The sequence below is a fragment of the Larus michahellis genome, chromosome 9 (assembly GCF_964199755.1).
Source record: "Larus michahellis chromosome 9, bLarMic1.1, whole genome shotgun sequence".
Taxonomy (NCBI): Eukaryota; Metazoa; Chordata; class Aves; order Charadriiformes; family Laridae; genus Larus; species Larus michahellis.
In genome coordinates this window covers 296941-314592 of record NC_133904.1, presented here as the reverse complement: position 1 = coordinate 314592, position 17652 = coordinate 296941, and the positions used below count along the sequence as shown (strand labels likewise).

General features: G+C 64.4%; 2 protein-coding genes across 18 annotated transcripts in view; one reads left to right on the top strand and one right to left on the bottom strand.

The window, feature by feature from the left end:
• Positions 1-2068: 2068 nt before the first annotated feature.
• Positions 2069-11540, bottom strand: CKMT1A (creatine kinase, mitochondrial 1A). 2 transcript variants are annotated; one of them, XM_074600560.1, is made up of 9 exons: positions 11194-11540; positions 5864-6062; positions 5355-5450; positions 5016-5237; positions 4436-4521; positions 3286-3409; positions 2991-3125; positions 2539-2664; positions 2069-2319 (listed from the first exon to the last, which is right to left on the bottom strand). In XM_074600560.1, exons 1-9 carry the CDS (start codon positions 11340-11342, stop codon positions 2203-2205), a joined length of 1254 nt encoding a protein of 417 aa, XP_074456661.1. In that variant the 5' UTR covers positions 11343-11540; the 3' UTR covers positions 2069-2202. The 2 variants fall into 2 exon arrangements, with proteins under 2 accessions (XP_074456661.1, XP_074456662.1); XM_074600561.1 differs by lacking the exon at positions 11194-11540 and having other exon boundaries at positions 5864-6244.
• Positions 11541-12108: 568 nt separating this feature from the next.
• The window catches only part of PPIP5K1 (diphosphoinositol pentakisphosphate kinase 1), a 49793-nt gene continuing 44249 nt past the window's right edge, over positions 12109-17652 (top strand). For 13 of the 16 annotated variants that reach the window (XM_074600545.1, XM_074600557.1, XM_074600558.1 and 10 more), the window contains exons 1-3: positions 12109-12235; positions 16670-16839; positions 17136-17310. In XM_074600545.1, coding sequence (XP_074456646.1) covers positions 17164-17310 — 147 coding nt within the window. In that variant the 5' untranslated portion in view covers positions 12109-12235; positions 16670-16839; positions 17136-17163. Of the gene's footprint in view, positions 12236-15485; positions 15620-16669; positions 16840-17135; positions 17311-17652 lie in introns of those variants that run through there. The other 3 variants (XM_074600554.1, XM_074600551.1, XM_074600544.1) reach the window with 1 other exon arrangement.

The following is a 17652-nucleotide window of genomic DNA, read 5'->3' as shown; positions in this document are numbered from 1 at the left end:
GGGGGGGGGTGTCCTTGGGGGGCCGTGCTGGTCCTGGAGTCTGTCTGTGGGGGGCTGTGCTGGTGCTGCCCAGGGGCCCTGGGCTGGGGGCTGCTGGTGGCTCACGGTGCTGCTGGTGCCGCAGCTGTGGGGCAGCACCTGGGCACTGGAGCCAGCCCAGACCCTGCACCTGGGCCGGCTGGGTGAGCCGGAGCTGCGGGAGCTGCTGCTCCCCGACTGGGGTCCCTCTCTGCCCTGGGGGAGCTGGACGGCTGGTCACCTGAGCAGGTGAGGTGCTGGGGGCCGGGGGGTGGCTGGCCCCTCAGATGGGCTCTGCCCCAGATGCGGGCCGCGGTGTCTGCCTTCCTGCCGCAGCGTGGGGTGAGCACCCAGACCGAGCTGGTGGCCCTGGGGCACCTGCCCTGCAGGCTGCTGAGCTGCGGGACCTGGACAGGCGGGAGCTGAGGCGGGTGTGCGCCCACTGGGAGCAATGGCGGAGCCCCCGGTCACGGCAGGCACCGCCTGCTGCCTCGGTACAGGCGGGGATGCTGCCCCCCAGCGCTGCCCACTCCCTGCAGCAAAGTTGCCCCTTTCCTGGGCTCGCTGAGCCTGTGCTGCACGGAGCAGCGGGCGGAGGCACTGGCCGCCCACCTCACTCCAGCACTGCCTTCGGCCCCACTGCTGCCTGGGGACCTGAAATCTTCGTGGAGGTCGGGACACTGGCAGGTGAGGGCTGGGACAGCACCGTGCCCTGCGGTCACTGCTGCCTGCCCTGCCAGCCCCTGTGCCTGGGGAAGGCGTCCTGACCCCATGCTCTGTGCCCCAGCTGGGCTCCCCGACATTGCTCTCCCTGCAGAGGTCCTCGAGCAGATCTGGGCGCTTACACCCCGGGCCATTGCTGCCATCCCGGCACCCAAGTTCACAGGGAGTTCCTGGCATCCCTCCCTGGCACACTCAGCTGGGGCGGCCATGGCACCATCCCCTGCATGCAGGGGAGGGGACACCCCTGTCTGGGCCAGCGTGGTGGGAGCCCCCCACACCGAATGCTGATGGATAGAGGAGGGACATGTCCCGGCTGCACTGGGGAGGGGGTGCAGAGCCTTGCCATGGCTGGCTGCCCTCTCCCCACAGGTGGTGTTTGGCCCAGCTCAGCTGCACACCCTCTCCAGGGCCCAGGCTGGGGCTGTCAGCCCTCGGCAGTCCCAGCGCCAGGCCCTGGCCAGTGCCCAGCGCGAGGGACAGGCTGCCCGGGACGGCCAAGCTGAGAGCAGCCGGGTGGCTTCTGTCCCCACACGGTGCCCAGGCTACTGCCCGTCCCCGCTCTGCTCCTCCGGGCTCAGCATGGGCACCCCGGGGTGCCGGGAGGGCTCAGGTGGTGCTGGTTTGGCCCCGGTGCCACAGCGCTGCCTCACGAGGATCCTGGCCCCGCTGCCTGCCCGGCTCCTGCTCCCTGTCGTGCGTGTCCCATCTCACCCCTGCCCAGAGGAGACCCCCCTGCTCCACCCCTGCCCTAAACCCAGGTCCTGAGCAGCCACCCAGACAACCTGTGCTGTCGCTGCCCAGAGCTGTGCGTGCGGGCGCTCGAGGGCTGCCTGGGCTGTGAGCCTCTCCGCAGCGCGCCGGGGCTGGCACGCTCACCTCTGATGGTGCTTTCTCTCCCGCGGGCACGAGCGGAGCCAGATCCCAGTCTGGCTTCACCTTGGCTCTCCTCCTCTGCCTGCCCGCAGCAGAGAGCACAGAAAGCCCTGCCCTGCTTCCCGTGAGCATCCCAGTAATAAACTTGTGATGGGCACCCAGCTCTGATCCCTGCCTGCCTGCAGCACCTTTCCCTGCACAGCCCCGACTGTCCCTGCGGCTCCTGGCCCTGGCTCCCTACGCACACGCAGTCCCTTGAGGCCCCCCATACCAGGGCAGCCCCAGTGGCCCTCCCAGGCCCGTTCCCCAGGACAGCAGTGGCTCAGGGAAACCCCAGGGAGGGCTGCTCAGGCCAGGCGCAGGCAACCCGGACCCTGGTGGGTGCCTCTGCAGGGGGACAGGGGAGAACGGCGGGTGCCGGGGAGGCGGGATAAGGAGGAGACGGAGCCATGGCTACAGCAGCACAGGTTTATGGGATCTGGCCTGGCGCGTTGTGGGTAACAGGACACAGCGACATGCTGGGCACAGAGATGGCGTAAGCTATGGGGAGAGCTGGGTCCCGTGGGGCTGGCGCTGCCTTGGTCCAGCTCAGTGCCGGAACTGCGGCACCGCGGCGGGAACGCGGATGTCCTGCCCCTTCTCCAGCCGCCGCTCACAGTCAATCAGGTAGTTCACGCCGTCTATCACCAGCTGCACCAACTCCACCTGCACCAGGAGCACACGCGTCCTGACTCGGGGGCTGTCCCGGGAGCCACCCCAGCCGGGCACCCAGCTGGCCCCACGGCACGCCGGGCAGGCGCTGCCACCCCCGTCCGTGTGGCTGGGCCCAGCACATGGCTCTGGCGCTGTTTGGGTGCCACAGGCCTGTCACACACACGCGCTCCAGAACCTCCCTCCCCAAAAGCATCTCTGCCCAGCACCCACCTCTGACTTCCCCAGCCGGTCCAGGTTGGAGATGTCAAAGACATTGCCTGTAGCCGCAGTGTCCACACCGCCCGTCCCACGCTTCTGTAGCCGGAGGTTCTCCAGGATCTTAGGGAAGCGGCTGTCCTGGTGCCCGGAGAAGGTGTCAGTGCTCAGCGGGACCATCAGCAAAGGAGTCGGGGCTCTGCAGCCCGCTGCTCCCCACGCAGCCCCCCACTGCTCACAGGATCCTGTCAGCGGGCTCACAATCCCCGCGGGGATCCCTGCCCTGAGCAGACCCAGGTCGATGCCTGGGTCCCCGGCCCCTCCGGCTGCGGATGCAGGCGTGGGCTGGATCATACTCTTCCTGGGGGAACCCGAGCGAGTTCCAGTGCACTCCTGCACCGCCCGCACGGCTGGGCTCCCTGCACCCTGTGGCTGGGGCTCCCCACAAGGACCGGCCGTGGTAATACCTTGCTGAGCAGCGGCAGCTTGATGTGGACGCCCGCTCGCAGCCCGGTGCCCAGGTTGGAGGGGCAGGTCAGGATGTAGCCCAGCCTCTCGTTCCACATGAACTCCCAGCCACGCTCCTGGATTAGCCGCTCCACCTGGGTTGAGGCACAAGCAGCCATTCAGCCCCTGGCCGTGGGGGGCACGGCTGCTCCTCGGGCGCTGCGCAGCCCCAGCCAAGCGCAGGGGCCAGCGCCGCAGCAGCCCTGCGTGCCCCCGACCACTGGGCTGGTGCAGTGGGGGCTGGCGAGTGCTCACCTCCTTCAGGCCCCGACAGAACCGCTCAAAGACGCGCTTCATGTTGCCACCCTTCTCCATGGAGATGACGCGCGTGTGGTCCTCCTCGTTGATCCAGATGAGGAAGGTCTTCTCGTTGTTGTGCCTAGGGACAGGGCAGTGTTTGGCTGCGCTGGCGGCCGGCAGAGCCCTCGTGCCCACCCAGCCACCTGTGCCAGCCCTGCCCATGCCCCTTCTGTCCCTGTGACCATGGTGCCAATGCTGCTCCGTGGTCCCGGTGCTCTGCCCGCACCCGTGGCTGGGAGCGCATTGGCAGAGCACAGCCCGGCAGCGAGGCCGACAGCCAGGAGATGCTCCTGGGGACGGGCCAGCGCTCATCCTCACGCACCACTGCGGGCGACGGCTGCTGGCTCCAGTGCCATGGGCGCAGGCAAGCAGTGCCAGCGTAGTGGCAACCCTGCCTGGACTGGGGACGGGACCACGGCTCCTGCACTGTACAGGCAGCAGGAGGGGGCTGCAGGCGTGGGGTGCACATCGGGGTGCTGCGTTAGGGGGCGGCCAGAGCTGGGGACCATGTGTGCTGTTTTCCGTGAGGCGGCTATAAAGGCGCTGTGCCAGCGAGGGCGGTGCGGGCGAGTGCGTGTGCTGGCTGTCACTCTGTGGGTGCGCGAGATGCTGCGTGGGATGCTGCATGGCTGTGCAGAGATGCTGGGAGGGAGCGGCAAGATGCAATCGTGGGAGGATAAGATTGGGGGCAGGTAGAGCACGTGGAGAGCCAGGAGGAGCGCTGGGGATGGCCTGGGGAGCAGAAGCAATGGCAGGTTTTTGGCAGCCTAGAGTGCAGCGTGCTGCAGGACGGTGAGAGCGGGCAGGACCGACAGCAGGGGCTGGCTCCAGGTCCCAGTTCTTAGGAGGACACTGTGGTTTGTGCATGGAGCGGCTGGCTGCTGACTGAGGTGCACAAGGGGCTCGCTCCCAGGTCAGGTGTGAGCAGGGAGAGCCCAGCTTGGCGTGGCCACAGAGCCTGGGCTGAACGCGGCCCAGGGGCGCCGGGGTCTGTGGTGGGGCGAGCACGTGGGACGCGGGTGACAGGGCTGGGGCAGCCAACACAGCAGCAGCGTCCCCCGCCTTTCTGCCCTGCTGGCTCCCCGATGCTGCAGCAGATCCTCACCAGATCCCTCGGGCGTCGGGCCAGTCCCGGGCCATTCCTGCTGCCGTCAGGAGCGGGGACACTGGCTTGTCGAAGAGGAAGTGGTCCTGGAGGGAGGCAGAGTGCGTGGGCTCGCCTGGGCTGCGCAGCCGGTGCCAGGGCACCCTGCCTCGCTGTCCCCAGCCTGCCACGCACCGCAGCTGTCCCCACCTGTGGGCAGGAGTCCCCCCCTTCCCGGCCAGGGAGGCAGGAGGCTGCTGGTGCACAGCCCACCCCGCACCGGGGGCTGGGGGGCCGCCGGCTGTGTGCCATGAGCCCACCTTCCCCTGGGCACGGGCAGGGACACAGGGTGAGACCCGGAGCGGGCCACGAGCTGCTGGGGCTGTGTTCAGCAAGCTCCATCCTCCCATGGCTCAGGGCGGCTGAGCAGCACCTTGAGCACCCTCTGCACTGTGGGGCAGCCTCGCTGGGGAAGGGGGTCCTAGCCCGAGGACCAGCGGGGCTGGGAAAGGAGGATACGGCCTCCCGGAGAGGCAATGTGGGGAAGGGGTCCTGTTCCGTGGGCACGCGGGGTGGCTGGCTGGCAGCTTCACCAACTTACATCAATGAGCTGCTGTTGCTCCTTCTCCGTCATCTCACTGAGCCGGTAGTACCGTCCCGCCAGGTCTCCGGTGAGGCCGTTCAGCGCCTCCACTGTCACCTTCTCCACCTCTCGCCGCTCGGCACGGGTGCAGGCTGGCGGCAGGCTCAGCCCACGGATGCTGCGCCCAGTCCGCACCCGGGACGAGAGCACATAGCGCTCGTCGAAGTGGCCAAACTTTATCTGGAACAGACAGGAGCCGTGGGGTGCTTACAGGGCGGCGCTGGTGCTGGCAGGGGCCCCGTCCCCAAGGCCTGGGGAAGTGTCCCCATGCACAGCACCGCTGCCCGGCTCGTGCACCTTGGTGGCATCCAGGTCTGTGACGTGCTTCATGGTGCGGGGGTTGTATCCGTTGTGCCGCTCCTGAATCACGGGGTCAAACAGGTCTGCAAACACCTGAAAGCAAGGGGGACGATGTGCGGCACTGCACACCCAGCGTCCCGTGGAGCCCTGCCACGGGCTCAGCGCAGCCCCACGGCGCTGCGGGGCGGGCAGAGGGTGGCTGGGGCCGCGGTGTGTCCTGCGACACAATGGCAACCCATAGGGACGACGCTGCCTGGGCAGGGGGGCTCAGGGGCCAGGAGGGGGAGGCTGCAGGGCTCTAGGAACAGCAGCGCTGAAGAAGCCTGGTGTCCCACAGGGACACACTGGGTCTGGCCAAGGGGCCCCCTCCAGCTGCCCGGGCTGGGCAGGAGGAGGTGGCAGTAACACCCCAGGCTGCTGGATGTACCGCAGGTACCAGGACTCCTCCGGCTGCTGCAGGCACGCTGGAGAGCCTGGAGCACAGCAGGGCTCCGGTCGCCACTCACCTCGTAGGTTTCTTCGTCGCCAGCTACCATGCCCACAGTCTTGATGAAGGGGTGGCCGGGGTTGTCAACACCCGTCTGGATGCACTGGTCCAAGGTCCAGCCATTTGGGGTTGCTTTGTCACACAGCCTGGCATAGATGGCTGGCGTCAGGTTGCTGGCCATGCAGTTGTTGTGTTTCCGCAGGTCGGGGTACTCGGCGCTGCGGGAGGAGAGACTGATGAGTCCTTTGGGGCCAGGGCACGCCAGCGCTTGTGCCCCTGCCCCACAGAGACCCTTGAGCAGGCGTGGGTAGGGGAGGGAGGTCAAGCTGCTCTGCTGGTCCGCAGCAGCGAAGGCAGCCGGGCACGGGAAGGCAGCCCCTGGCATCGCACAGCGAGGGCAGGGAGCAGCCCGAGCCGAGGGCTGACATTGCCACAAGGACAAGAGTCCACGAGCAAATCCCAAGCGGTTGTAGGGTGCGGCTCCTTATCAGGGCCCTGGGGTTGGGAGAGCTTGCCAGGCGAGTGGCAACGGCCACGTCAGCCACAGCCCCGCGCTGGGGCACAGGCAGCTGGTGGGGCCCATGCATGGGCCGCGGGGGGGGGGGGGTGTCTCGCTCCCCTTCTCCTCCCCAGGGCTGCCCCCAAGGAGGGGGCTGCTTCCGCTGCCCCATTGCCTGGCCCCAGGGCCTGCCCGTGTGGCGAGCGGGGGGCACGCAGCCCCCGGGGGCCCTGGCGTGTCTGGCCACCAGGCCCCCCGTCCCTCTGCTCCCCAGATGCCGTGGGGCAGGGGATGGGTTGACCCTGATCTGCAACCGGTGGGAACCGCACTGCTCTGGTGCAGTTTATTGTATTAGGGGGACGCTTTCCTCTAATCAGCTTAGCGGGAGGCCGTCTCCTGACCTCATTCCCACTTTAGCCAGGCTTTGGGATTGTTCTGCGCTCGCATGGGGGGATTGGCAGGGCAGGACCCCGAGAGCACTCTCCTTCACCAAATCCCTCCTGCTGGGAGGTGGTGCCTCCGCTTGCCTCAGTGGGGCAGGACTGGCCTTTGACAGCCCAGGCAACCCGGCTGGTGGCCAGAGGGGTCCCGCAGCCCTGGGGACACCTGTCCCCTCTCCCAGGAGGGGCACTGCCTTCTGTGTGGGGGTCCATGTGGGAGAAGAGGAGCCGGGGCTAGTGCAGGTCCGGGTCTGTGGGAGCAGCAGCCAGCCACCATCCCCAGCAGCGAGTCCTGGCAGTCGCCCAGCGCCCAGGTCCCGCTCCGGGGCTGAGCCAGCGCCCGGCCCCCGTGCTGCAATGCAGAGTGCCGTCGCTGCTGCCACCTCCCCCCCTGCGTCTGCAGGCCAAGGAATGTGCGTTGGCCCTTCGCCTACGGCTTGGCTACTGCCTGTGGCTTCCTGCGCCTTGCAGAAAGAAAGGGAGGTAGGGCTTGCATTGTCTGCTCTGCGTAGGGAAGCACTTGGCTCCAGCCTGGACCAGTGCAAGGAGGCGTCAGGTCTGAGCAGGAACTCGTCCCAGGCCGTGCAGGCAGAGGGCTGCTCCCCCAGCCCAGGCATGTGTCTATGCTGTGTTGAGATGCTCCAGGTCAGAGCCAGACTCATCGTGTATGGGACGCAGCCTGCCTCAGCTTCCCCAACTCTCCTGCCATTAGCCAGCTACTGACCCACGTCTCCCCAGGGAGAGACTCTGGTAAAAAGCATTTGTTGATCAGAATGGGAGACTTGGACAAGTTCCTCCCCGGCCCCCAGCACAGCTGGTGCCACCTGGCACACCGGGACCACAGCCTGCCTGCTGGGCTTGCCACTCTGATGGCAGCAGACTACGTCCAGAGAGCCAGCAAAGGCTGCTGTGGAAGCAAGATTACTTCCAGCCAGCAGAAGACAGCTGTAGGTTTGGGCATGCTGCCTGCTATGGTCACTCCGTACCTTCACTGAGGTGTTCCGAGAGTCCAAAACACCGAGAGTCTCTGGCCCCTGGCTGCAGGCTCCGTGCCCCCTGCGGTGCTGATTTGGCTCCTGGCCCGAACACACCCCCCAGGAGCAGCCCCGAGTCACAGCCATCAAACCTGGGGACTCTCTTCAGCCCTTCTGGAGCTCCCAAACTAAGCCGGGTGGTGCCAGGATCAGCAGGGCGATGCAGGGATGAAGGCGCTGGATGCCCAGTGCTGTGCTCACGAGCGGTGCCCGCAGAGCTGCGGGGAGACAGCCCATCCCTGCAGCCCGAGGGAGGGCTCAGCAGCGGGTACCGCGCTCTCCTGGGCACCCAGGTGTCCTCCGCCATCAGCATGAAGGTGACACTGCTCTTGGCCTTACTGGGGCTAATCTGGACCCTTGCGTTTTGTCCCCAAAGCTGGTTTTTGAATTATGACCCCTTCAGCACTATCTTTTGTTCCTCATGCCACGCAACCAGGCACCGCTCCGCCCCGGCTCCCGGCCACAAAGGCTGTAAGCGTCTTCAGCGGAAGGTGGACGTCTGCCAGGAGCGCGACTCGGTGCCACCCGCGCTGCCGTCCTGCCTGCAGCAACTGCCCTGGCGCCAGGAGGTGCTTCGCGCGGGAGGAGACCTGCGTTATCCATCCGTCCGCTGGCTGGGCAGTCTCTCCAGGAGCGGCAGCCCATGCATCGCCCCGCGGCTCTTCACCGCGCACCCAGCAGCCTCCAGCGCCCTTCCTGGTGTCACCCTGCCGACGGCAGCCCCTCGGGGGAGGCATGGGGGCAGTGGGGCGAGTGCTCGCAGGGGGCTGTGGGCAGCGGAGCGCAGTGAGGAGGGGGCTTGGGCTTTGTGTGGAGACACTTTGGCAGGGAGCCCCAGTGCGGCCATCCAAACGTCGCACTGTCCCTTCTGCGGGATCCTGCCTGGCAGCGGGCACATCCTGCCCTCAGTGCCTCCGGGGGGTGCCCGTGTCCCCCCAGCATGGCCCTTTGGACTGCGGCGCCTCTGACGAGCGGCCATGGGGAGCCGCTCTGATCTCTCAAGGCTGTTGCCCATGTCTCTTGTTATTTAACTTAAAGACTAGAGGGGCGAAATCCCAGGTGGGTTGACCTGCCCCCGCAGGGCGGGATGCTGCATGTCACCCGTGGGCTCTGTCTGGGCCCGTTTCAGGTGTCAGCACCGACACAAAACCATTCCCAGCCATAGACCCTCCCAGGAAGCTCATTTTAGAGCTTCCCAGCCACATCCCCATCCTCGATTTCATCCCCTCCTCCAGACTCAGCTCAGCCCCCTCCTTCCCACGGATGGTGCCTGTCTGTTCCCTCAGCCCCATCCCCATTTTCAGCGCCCTGACCTGTTTGTCTCCAGACCACTGACCCTGCCACAGCAGCGCGGCCAGCTTGGCCCCTGCCCCAAGCCACAGCAAGGATGCAGCCGTTGTTTTGTGCACAAGGGGACACTTGTGTGCCCAGGTTAAGCAGGGACTGGCCAGCTCTGCCCAGGCCCCGGTGCCCTTGCCACAGCAGCAGGACACGGGCAGAGTGCCCTCCCCTCTCACACCAGCCAGGGGGTCTCACGGGTTTTTCCCTCACCGTCCTCACTCGGTGAAGACCCGATGTCTGTGGCCCTGCACTTGTTCAGAAGGCTTGAAAATACAGCCTTCTTGGGAGGTGAGTAAACAATAACATCCAGCCTTCATCATTCTTCAAACTGGCTCCATTTCCATCCCCCGGTTCCTGTGGCCCGACCCAGCGTGTCTGAGCCCCAGCGCCAGCTCTGGGCACGCAGCTCCCTGCGCGAGCGGGGCTCTCAGCCTGCAATGCAGCGCCGCACCGCCCTCCCCACATGCTGTTTGCTGCAGGGACCACGGCAGCCGCGTGTGCTTGGAGCCGTAACGTGCTGCCACCTTCCCTGCTCCGCTCCTCCACGGTACGCAGCAGGGAAGAAAACCTGCTCCTCACTCTCCTGACCTGCCTCCGAGCTGTGCCGGGCTGAGCAGACAGTGCCAGTGCAAGACAGAAAGATCGGTGGCCGCCACGTCCCTCTCCCCTCCCAGCCCTGTCCCTGCCCCACACGGTCCTTGTGAGGCACAGGCAGCCCCTGCCTTGTGCCCTGGCCCCCTGTGCTCCTCGGGGACAGGCAGTGTGGGTGCCAGCAGGATCTGCCGTCACCTCCCCTGGCCCGGAGGCTCGCCTTCCCCACTGCTACAGCCAGCGATGGCAAATGGAACAGCCATAATGCCCTCCTGGGGCCCGGCCAGGCTCCCCAGGGCAGCCCTTGGCAAAGAGTGGCTCAAAGGGGGAGTGACACGAGACCTTCTGTGCTGGAGCTTGACCCTTAGCACCGCTCTGCAGCCGGGACACTGATCTGGCTTAAGGGATCAGGCATAGGCTGGGTAAATAGGGCCAGTGGCTCTTGCAGAGCCAGCATTACCCCAAAAGCACCCCTAAGCCAGACCACGGCCGTGCCAGCGCCCGCCTGGCCTGGCTCGGCCCCGTGCCCACCCCCAGGAGTCCTGCATGCACATCTCGGGGCGCGTCTTCATCCAAAATTTGCCCACAGGATGGGGGCTGCCCGCAGGCCCCGCCGGGTCTCCCTTTAAAAACCGCCCCTGAGATGGAAGAGCGAGGACCTGCCAGGAAACCTTTTCTTCTGCACAGAGCGGTGCCAGCCCCGAGGGCAGGCGCGTGGGAAGGCTGGTACAGCCAGATGGGGTCGGGCCAGGAGCTGCCGCCAGCCCCGGGGGCTGTGAGGAGCCTCCGTCTCTGCCCCGACCCCGGCTCTTGCAGACGGAACTGCCGGGTGTTTCGCCAGGGGAAGGGAAAATGAGCCCTTTTCGCTCCATCCTGTTCCCACCAGGACGCTGGCAACTGTCCCCTGTCTCCTGCGAGATGCACTTGCCCACCCCCCCCGGCCAAGTGCCCCCAGCCCCGCTGGCAAATGCTTGTCCCCCCCGCCCCGCTCCGGGCTGGTGGCTTCTCCCGGTGCTCTGCCACCGCCGGTAGTCCCGGGGCACCCAGCCTGGAGCAGGGGGATGCGTCCGGGGAGGCCCCCGCCGCGCAGCCCCAGTACCGCGGGGAGGACCAGTGGCCACCCGGCCCCGCGCCCCGCCGGCCCCAACGGCTCCGCGCCCCCCGCCATTGGGGCCGGCGGGGCGCGGGGCCGGGCAGGGCGCGGAGGCCCCGCCGGTGCCCTTGGGCGCGGGGACGGCGGCGGCCGGCGGCCCCGGGCGGGGTGGCTCCGTCCAAGAGCGGCCGAGCCCCCGACGCCCGGTCCCCGCCGCCGCCCGGGCGTCCCGGCGACCCTCGTCCCCGGACGACCCCCGCCCCAGCGGGAGCTCGGGGGCAGCCCCGCGCCCTCCCGGTGCCGGGGGGACCGGCCCCCGCCCGCCGCCCCCCGCACGTGCGCGCCCGGTACCTGGGCGGGTATCGCCGCCGCTGCCGGTCGCCCGCGCTGACCGAGTCCCGGGCGAGCAGGAAGCCGGCGGCGAGGGAGCCGGCGCCCACCATGGCCAGGAGGCCGGCGGAGCGGCGGGAGGAGAGGGCGCGGGCGAAGGTGCCGGCCATGGCGGAGCAGCGGAGCCGGGCGGCGGACGTGATGGGAATGGGAATAACGATGGGAATGGGAACGGCGGCGGCGGGAGGGTGCGCGAGGGGCGGGGACCGGCCGGGCGCGGGGGGGCTGCAACGGCACCGCCACCTGCTCGCGCGCCCCGCCCCGCCCCGCCCCACCCGCCGCACCGGGGCCGCCGCCGCCTTCAGCACCGCGCGTCGGACAGCGGCGGGGGCGGTGGCCACGGGCCGGGCCCCGCACCGGACCCCGCAGCGCGCTCCGGCCGCCGGCGGGCACTGCGTGGCGAGGGTGCGGCCGGGGCAAAGTCCGCGCACCTGGAGCCGGGAGCGGCAGAGGCGGCTCCCCGACGGCCCGGAGCCGCGCTCGGGTGCGGCCCGGGATGGGCGGCGGGGCCGGCGGCCCGGCCTGGCGCGGGCGGCTGTCAGCGGCTCTGCCGCCGTGCCCCGCGGCTCCTCCGCGGCCCGCGCACGCCGGGACTGGGCGGCCGCCCCGCGCACCCCGTGCCCGCGGCACCGGCGGGGCAGGGCGCGCGCCGCGGGCCGGCCCGCGTTTCGCCGCCGCAGAGCCGGCGGGAGGGGAGCGGCGGCGGGCGCTGCCGGGGCCACGCTGACCGGCTCCCCGGGCTCCTCCGGCAGGGCGGGGGCGCCCCGCAGTTGCCGTGGTAACGCGGCACCCGGCGGCGCCGCCGGTGCCCGGCGCGCCGCCCGCGCCCCACGTGCGCGCGACCGAGCAGGGCCCGCCGTCGCCGCCAGGGGCCGCCGCGCCGCGCCCGCCGGGGCCCGGCCGGCCCGCCCCCCTCCCCGCTGATTGGCTGGCTGCGGCCGTCAGCAGGTCGTGATTGGCCGGCGGCGGCGCCGGCAGCGCAGGGTGCGCTCGGAGGCCGCAGGTGAGCGGAGGGAAATGGCGGCGTCCGGCGTGGCGCCCCCTGCTGCCGCCGGCGGGGCGCCGGGGCGTCCCCGGGGCGCCGGGACCGACCGGGGGGGGCGGCGGCGCCGGGCCAGGGACGGGAAGGGAGGCGAAGGGAAGGCGGCGGCGGCAGAAGCGGGGGGTGGGGGGGTGGCGGACGCGGCGCCGCTGGGCCCGGCTCGTCGGCGGCTGTGCGGAGCGCCGAGTAGGTGGTGGCGGCGGTGGCGGCCCCCCGGCGAGGCGCAGCCCGGCGCGGGCCTGACGTCCTGCTGCCCCCCGCGGGGCTGTCGCGGCCCGCCCTCCGCCCCAGCCGCCCCCGGCGCGGCCTGCCCTCGGCACCGGGCGCAGCGGGCCCTGCCCGGGAGAATCGGCGCGGCTGGGACCCGGCCCTGGCCCTGCAGGCCCTCCCGGCCGGCTTGGCCTGGCCCTGGCCGTTTCCCCGCCGGTGTCGGTGCCGCCCGATCCCTGCCCCGGCCGGTCCCGACCCCGTGGCTGCCCCTGGGGGAGGAGCCGCCGCCCCCCGGGACGGGTGTGTGTCCGCGTCGCCGCCGGGCTGCGGGGGGGCAACCGGGGCCGACGAGCCGGCAGGCTGCGGTCTGCCTGCTAATAACGCAAAACCAACAAACACTGTGAATTATGCCTTCAAGATCCAAGGCATCTTTAAACTCCTTCATAATCTTGTTTAAAAAACATTAGAAGGTATTATTTTATACTTCTGTTTGTTAATAAACCTTTATTAACAGTTACAGTCTCAGAAATTCTGATACTGTGAAGTTTCACACTTAACAATCTCATAAATCTCATTAAAAGCAACCTCCGACGGCAAGAATTGGTCTTACTGCTACAATTGCTGTGTGAGCAATGTAACGCTTGCCCAGACATGGAAGTGACAAGCCAACATTTAACTAAATTTGCAAAGGGCGTTGTCTAGCAGAAGGGGCTCCTGCTCAGGAGACCGTCGCCCTGGTGGCTGCGCTCTATCCGGGTTTGAGGATGTTGGTGGATCTGGAGGTACCGAAAGTGCTGCTGGAGCCGGAGGGGCCGCTCGATTAGAGCTTGACTTGTGCTTCCTGGTTGTGAACTCATTGAACTTCTATGCTAATACAGCATGGAAAGCTTTCTTTGATACATCAAGTCTGAATAGCTTTTAATTATTAACTCTGGAATAGGTGTTCTTTGTCTTCTGAAGCAATTAAGTGTCTATGATAAGAGTTCAGCTTTCACCTTTTGTATGTAAGTATGTAATTAACCTTAATACAAATAGCCCTTGTGACAATGGGGGTAATTCTTTGGGCAGAGGTACTTCACTGGTCATGCATACGGAGGTACTTCATGCATCAGGGCCTAAACTTTCAGGGTTTTTTTTGTTTGTTTGGGTTGGTTGCTTGCCTTAGTGCCCACAGCAGTTTCAGGTAGTTCAACAAGACATTGCCAGCATTAGCATTCTAAAATGCCACCTATGTGTATTCTTAAAGGTTACAATTCTGCAGGTGCCTGACCTGGCTTAGGTCCCCGCTGTCGGTCTGTAGCTGTCGCCTGCGTGGGCTGTCTGCAGGTGGTGGTACCCTCAGGCTCCCGTCTCCGCTCCGAGAGATGCCTCTTCTACCGCTGCCGGCGATGGCATCAGCCGCGTTTGGCTGCCGCAGGGATTGCGCTTTCCGTCGTGCGTCTGCACCTGTAACAGGCTTTGTTTTAAAACCCATACAAAACAGAAAACCAGCACCCAAACCCACTCTTTCGGTGGTTAATGGCACACTGACTGCAAAGTTAATACAAGGCCTGATCATACCTTTTTCTGTCTTAAATTTCTGGTACCTCAGAAGTGGGGCTCAAAGAATAACTCTTTACCCTGTGAACCTCCTTATCTCAGCAGCGCCAGAATGATCTGCTGGGAAACCGGAAAATGATTTACTATCTCATCTGTTATCACTAATACGGGGTAGTCTAAGGAGCTGAATTAGTCCCAGGATACTTAGAGGCAAGGTCTACATCTCGGTTTCAGGTTGTGTGTCAGCAGCTTCTGGTTGCCATTAGGTGATTACGGTAACCTTCGGTATGACTGTAGCCGACGACAGCTGCCCTTCTTGGAAGAGAGTGTGGGAATGTCTTTAGCTGTAGCGGCTGGTGTGTCCTTCCCTGCGTGTCCGTGATGGGACTGGCAAACCTGAATATTCCGTATTCAAGGGCAGAACCATCTTTACCTTTGTTGTGTGTATGCTGGAGCCGTGTTAATGCCTTTGTCCCTCTTGGACAGTACAGCCAGCAGCATTAACTCAACACTTAATTTTCTTGCTGTGATTAGTGAAAGGTGAGACCATAGCACTCTCAGCAAGTGGAGGCTGGTCTGAACGGTGACCTCTAGGACCAGTTAGCTCACGAAGTGATGAGAGTGGTGCAGAACCATCATCGTCGCGTACTGTCAGTGCCTCTCACAGCTCCAGGTTTGAAGAGGAGAAGTAATGGTGCGGAGGTGGTGTGGGCTGAGTGCTCTACAGGGACCCTGCTTCTTACTCTGCTTCTGTAAGGGAAGTTGCCACGCTCCTGGCATACAGACTCTTTGGTAGCCCAGCACTGGAGCCCATTCAGGCATGGTGGCAAAACCTCCCGTTTTTAGCCTTTGGGAGCAGAATAGAGCTCCGCTTTCCCGTTTCCCTTTAAGAGCAAGAGTCTGTCTGAGGTTTAGATGCCTTAGTTATGCCTGTAGCTAATAGCTCTGTTTCATCGAGAGTCTAGTCAATGAGGGATCTACTTTAAAAAGAAACTTGAAAAAGGTTTTGGTTGTACCCTCTCTCTTTCCCCTCACCAGAAACAACCTGAGGTGATGAGGTTTTCCCTGTTAACACCAAGGGGCTGCCTGATGCATCAGCAGCCGTCGGCTTCAGTGAGCCTCTGGGTTTTTACCTGGTTTGAGTATGGCACGTCATAGCCTCTAGAAACAGCTACAGGGCAAGGCAGAGGCTTTTTTCTGGGACAGGAGCAGGAATGTAGAGAACTTACTGCTTTCTTCGTTCTTAGGGCAAAGGTTTTCCTGCTGCTTGATCTGTTTTTTCCAGGAGGGAGGGGAGAGTAAGGGATTGGAGAAAATAACCCTCCTCCTCTTCTTGCATGGTTTACTTCATTAAATCATCAGCCATCAAGCTGATAGCATACTTGCTACGGTCTCGCTCTGCACTGGCGTGCTGAGGCAGCAGGGCACAGGAAAGAGAATGGTTCTGGAGCGTGTTGGGAATCCTGCTCTTGTCCTCGCGTAGGAATAGCAGGGCTATATGGAGCACACAGCAGAATGCCTGTGTAGCCTGGTCTGCCAGCACAGGCGGGGACTGGCCTGAGCTGGGACTCGGTGGAGGAGATCGTCCTTGGCGCGGTAGGTGCAAAGTCGGGGCTTGCTTGTCAGCTCCCTGGTTTCTGTTGTGCTGCTGTCGCTCCGCCGGTAGATCTGGTGTGATAACCCACCAGTTTGCTGTCAAACCAGCACCTAGCAGTGCGGCTTTGGGACTGCGTCTGCTGTGCTTCTGCTCCACCGTTGTCTCCGGGCACTTACCTGTTACGTCTCCTGTCCTTCCTGGGGGCGCAGACGGCCTTTTTGCCTGGGGGCATGCTTTATTTTTACCCTTATTTCTGCGAGGATTTCACAAGCAGCTGGATTGCTCTGTGTGTTTGTTTGTCTTGCCTGTTCCCACCCTGCTCGGATGGATTCAGGCAGTCTCCCTCCTTGGTTCCTGGTGAGGGGTTCTCACTACCGTGTGGCAGCGCTGCCAGCAGCACAGCGTGTGCCGCCTCGGCTCCAGGCTGGGAACTGACGGCTCTGTGTGGCCGTATAGCCTCCTACGGTGTGCTGGCTGTAAGGAAACCATGCTCAAAAGAGGAGGAAATACAGTAACTCTCAGTCTGGGGAGCGCTGGAAATCATGTGAGAGCGTGAGAAGCAGCGGTAGAGTGTCTCATGTCCATTTTTAGGAAGTACTTAATAAGAGGAGGTGGTCGCAATGTCCTCAAGGTTGGACTTACATGGGAGGACAGCTTTTCACCACTTTATTGTTGGGGAAAACACAGCAAAGGGCAACCACTTGACATTTATCTGTGTGCAGCTATGGTCAGGGGTGAACAGCTGTGTCCTTGGTGTGTGCAGGTCATGCATACTGTGTCTTCAAACGCTGTCACTTCTGCGGCAGGCAGTGCTGCTGTTGTAGGTGACAGCACGAGGCACGCTCCTTCCCTGGCATTTATAAAGCATAGCTTGTGTCCCGATAATTGTCCTTCATGGTCGCAGAGTAAATCAGAGCCAGCTTGCAAACCCAGAAGCCCTGACCTCCCGCAACCCAAACCGTTGATGATGCTTCCTCCGTGTCCACTTTCCCTTTTGCCTCTTCCTGCAAACTCCTGCGCCTCTCAAACTGGTCTCTCTGTTACTCTAGGTCTTCCTGAGCTGAGAGGATGAAAATTGGCAATTGGAAAGTCACCGTCACCGTCCTAAGCTTCATCCTAACTTCTGGAGTCCCAGTTGATGTATTTGGGTGTACGAGCCTGCGAGAGTGTCCACTGTCCCCTTCCATGATTTAGACAGCGGCTTGGAGCATGCATCACTGTAAGGTTTACATTATTTCAGCGCTATCAGTGACACTGTCCCTTTCTCGCTTGGTGCAAAGGGGTTAATTGCACGATGGAGCTGCCTGTGTAAAATGGTCCTGAATCCTGGACCCCCTCCCACCCTGGGGGTCTCATCCTGCTCCCCCGGTTTGTGCTGGGCAGCGGTCCCTGGGCTCGCTCATGCCAGACCAGTCCCTGCCCGCCCCACCGTCACCTGCTTCCAGTGGCGTCAGCCAGCCCCTGGCTCCCCTGCGCCTGACCTTCTCTATCCCTTTCTGCACGCTGTGATTCCAGAGCGGGATGGTCGGCCACCGAAGCTGCCATGTCGTCCCTGACGACCTCCAGTGAGGGAGAGAACTCTGCTCCCAGATTTGTTGTTGGTTCCAGGGATGATGAGACAGACTTTCTGGGATCAAACATGAAGACAGACGAAACCGATTTCTTTGAAGATGATGAAGAGGAGGAGTCGGTAAGGAGGTCCCGGTGTTCTGGGTTGGAGCATCTGTGCAGAATTCCTGGGTCTCCACAGGCAGTCAGGACCACAGGGGACATGGCACCGGGTTGTGTGGCACAGCCGTGGGGAAGGGCAGTGTCACTTGTGACAGGGCGTATTGCGTTGTCGTGTGGCCGTGCTTGGTGCCGCATGCTGCAGTAAATTCTGACCTGTTTGCTCGCAGGCCTTTTTCAGGTACGGTAGTGGATTTCCTTGTCCTAGCAACTTAACCCTGACGATCCTGTAAACCTTTCTGTTTCACTGGTGAAATTACTGAGGAAAACTCTGGCAACTGTGGAAAGGGCAAATGTGTGTCTG